At 65.2% G+C, this 1,843-nt stretch overlaps 2 protein-coding genes across 2 annotated transcripts in view; both read right to left on the reverse strand.

Annotated features, from left to right (window-relative positions):
• CDC25A (cell division cycle 25A) overlaps positions 1-669 on the reverse strand; it is a 15,883-nt gene extending 15,214 nt beyond the window's left edge. Inside the window, exon 1 of the mRNA XM_010008548.1 lies at positions 617-669. Coding sequence (XP_010006850.1) covers positions 617-669 — 53 coding nt within the window. The remainder of the gene's footprint in view (positions 1-616) is intronic.
• A 422-nt stretch (positions 670-1,091) lies between these two features.
• The window catches only part of LOC104398439 (nuclear factor 7, ovary-like), a 1,580-nt gene continuing 828 nt past the window's right edge, over positions 1,092-1,843 (reverse strand). The window contains exon 2 of the mRNA XM_010008549.1: positions 1,092-1,603. Coding sequence (XP_010006851.1) covers positions 1,092-1,603 — 512 coding nt within the window. The remainder of the gene's footprint in view (positions 1,604-1,843) is intronic.

Consider the following 1,843-nt stretch of genomic DNA (forward strand, 5'->3'; position numbering starts at 1 on the left):
GGAACCTCCTGGGCTCCAGTTTGCACCCACTGCCCCTTGTCCTGTCACTGGACATCACTGCACAAAGCCTGGCTCTGTCCTCCTGACACTGCCCTGAGCAGATTTGTGCCCATGGATGAGGTGGCCCCTCAGTCTCCTCTTCTCCAAGCCCAACAGCCCCAGCTCCCTCAGCCTTTCCTCAGCAGGGAGATGTTCCCCTCCCTCCAGCATCTCTGGGGCTCTGCCCTGGGCTCTTCCCAGCAGTTCCCTGTCCTTCTGGAACTGAGGGGCCCAGAACTGGGCACAACATCCCAGATGTGGCCTCACCAGGGCAGAACAGAGGGGGAGCAGAACCTCCCTGACCTACCAACCCCCCCTTTCTAACCCACCCCAGGTGCCATTGGCCTTCTTGGCCACCAGGGCACATTGCAGGTCATGGTCCTCCTGCCCACCAGGACCCCCAGTTCCCTTTCCCCTGCCCCCCAGCAGCTCAGCCCCCAGCCTGCCCTGCTCCATGGGGCTGTTCTGCCCCAGCTGCAAAACTCTACACTTGCCCTTGCTGAATTTCATCACGTTTCTCCCCAGAACACCCCCCCACCCCTCTGCTAGGCAGCAGAGCCTCGGGCTTTGCCCTCACTCCAGCTCTCCCATCAATCCTGTCCCCTCCCGAAACATTTTTTCATTCGACATGTTCAAGTTTTCACAGTTTTCCATGAGCAGTTACCAGGACTGTTAGCACCTCTGTGCTCCCACCCTGAGCTCCTGGGGGTGGGGTGGCTGCACCCCCACGCTGCCCCCAGCCCAGCAAGCCCTGCAGGGCTGCCAGGAACCAGCCAGGGCTCTCAGAGCACCTTCCCTCCCCCCTCTCCTGTCACCTGTGTGTCCCCAGCGCCTGCAGGGAGCGGTGGGACACCCTCCCTGTGAGACCTGGCCAGGTGCAGACACCCCCAGGCAGGTCACCTCCTTTTTTAATGCCCCGAAGGGCTTGGCAGGAGGAGACGCAGCCACACGCAGGGGCACCCCGAGCTGCAGCGAGGCTGCAGTGCCATCCCCAGGGCTCCTGCCCCCCGGCCGGGCACGGGCAGGGAGCAGGGCAGGGGCAGACACCCCCCTCAGGCACACAGCTGGATGTAGGTGTCCTGAGACCAGAGCCAGAAGTAAGGGAAGACCTTCTGGGAGAAGGAAGCCCGGAACTGCAGGATCTGCGCCATGTTCTCCGCGTTGTAGAAGGTCACTCGGCCTCCTTCGTAGTCCAGGTGGACCCTGATCTTCCGGGGCTTCTCCTCCAGCGCCAGGGGGGCCGGGGGCATGTGCAGGGCCGTGTACTGCCCGTCCCAGTCCCGCCGCAGGGCCCAGAGCCTCCCCAGGGCCGTGGCCAGGGGCTCCTTCCTCTGCACGGACTCCAGGGCCACCCCCACGGCCCAACTGTCCCCGTCCCCCACCTCCAGCTCCCAGTAATGCCTCCCAGCCTGGAAGCCCGGGGAGCCCAGGACGCTGGGGCTGCCCGTGAACCTCCCGGGGGTGTCGGGGAGGGTCTCCTGCCCGTCCCCCAGACGCAGGGTCCTGAGGTCCTGGGACAGGACCAGGTCTGGGCTTGCAGTCTCCGGGTCCAGCCTCACCTTCACTGACAGGGCAGAGAGAGGTGTCGGTGCTCTGGGGCAGAACCAGCACCTCTCCCTCCTCCTCCACGGGGCTGGGATGTGTCCTGTGGGCAGCCCCCCCGGGTGGCAGGGGACACAGGACCCTGGTGTCCCACCCCCCGGGACACACGTTCCCTGAGGCAGGACTGGGCAGGGAGACAGAAGGGAGGGACGTGGCTGATCCCAGGCTGGGCTATGGGGTGGGATGTGGGGTGGGATGTGGG

Source organism: Chaetura pelagica, unplaced genomic scaffold, assembly GCF_000747805.2.
Source record: "Chaetura pelagica isolate M959 unplaced genomic scaffold, ChaPel_1.0 scaffold612, whole genome shotgun sequence".
NCBI classification, from domain to species: domain Eukaryota; kingdom Metazoa; phylum Chordata; class Aves; order Apodiformes; family Apodidae; genus Chaetura; species Chaetura pelagica.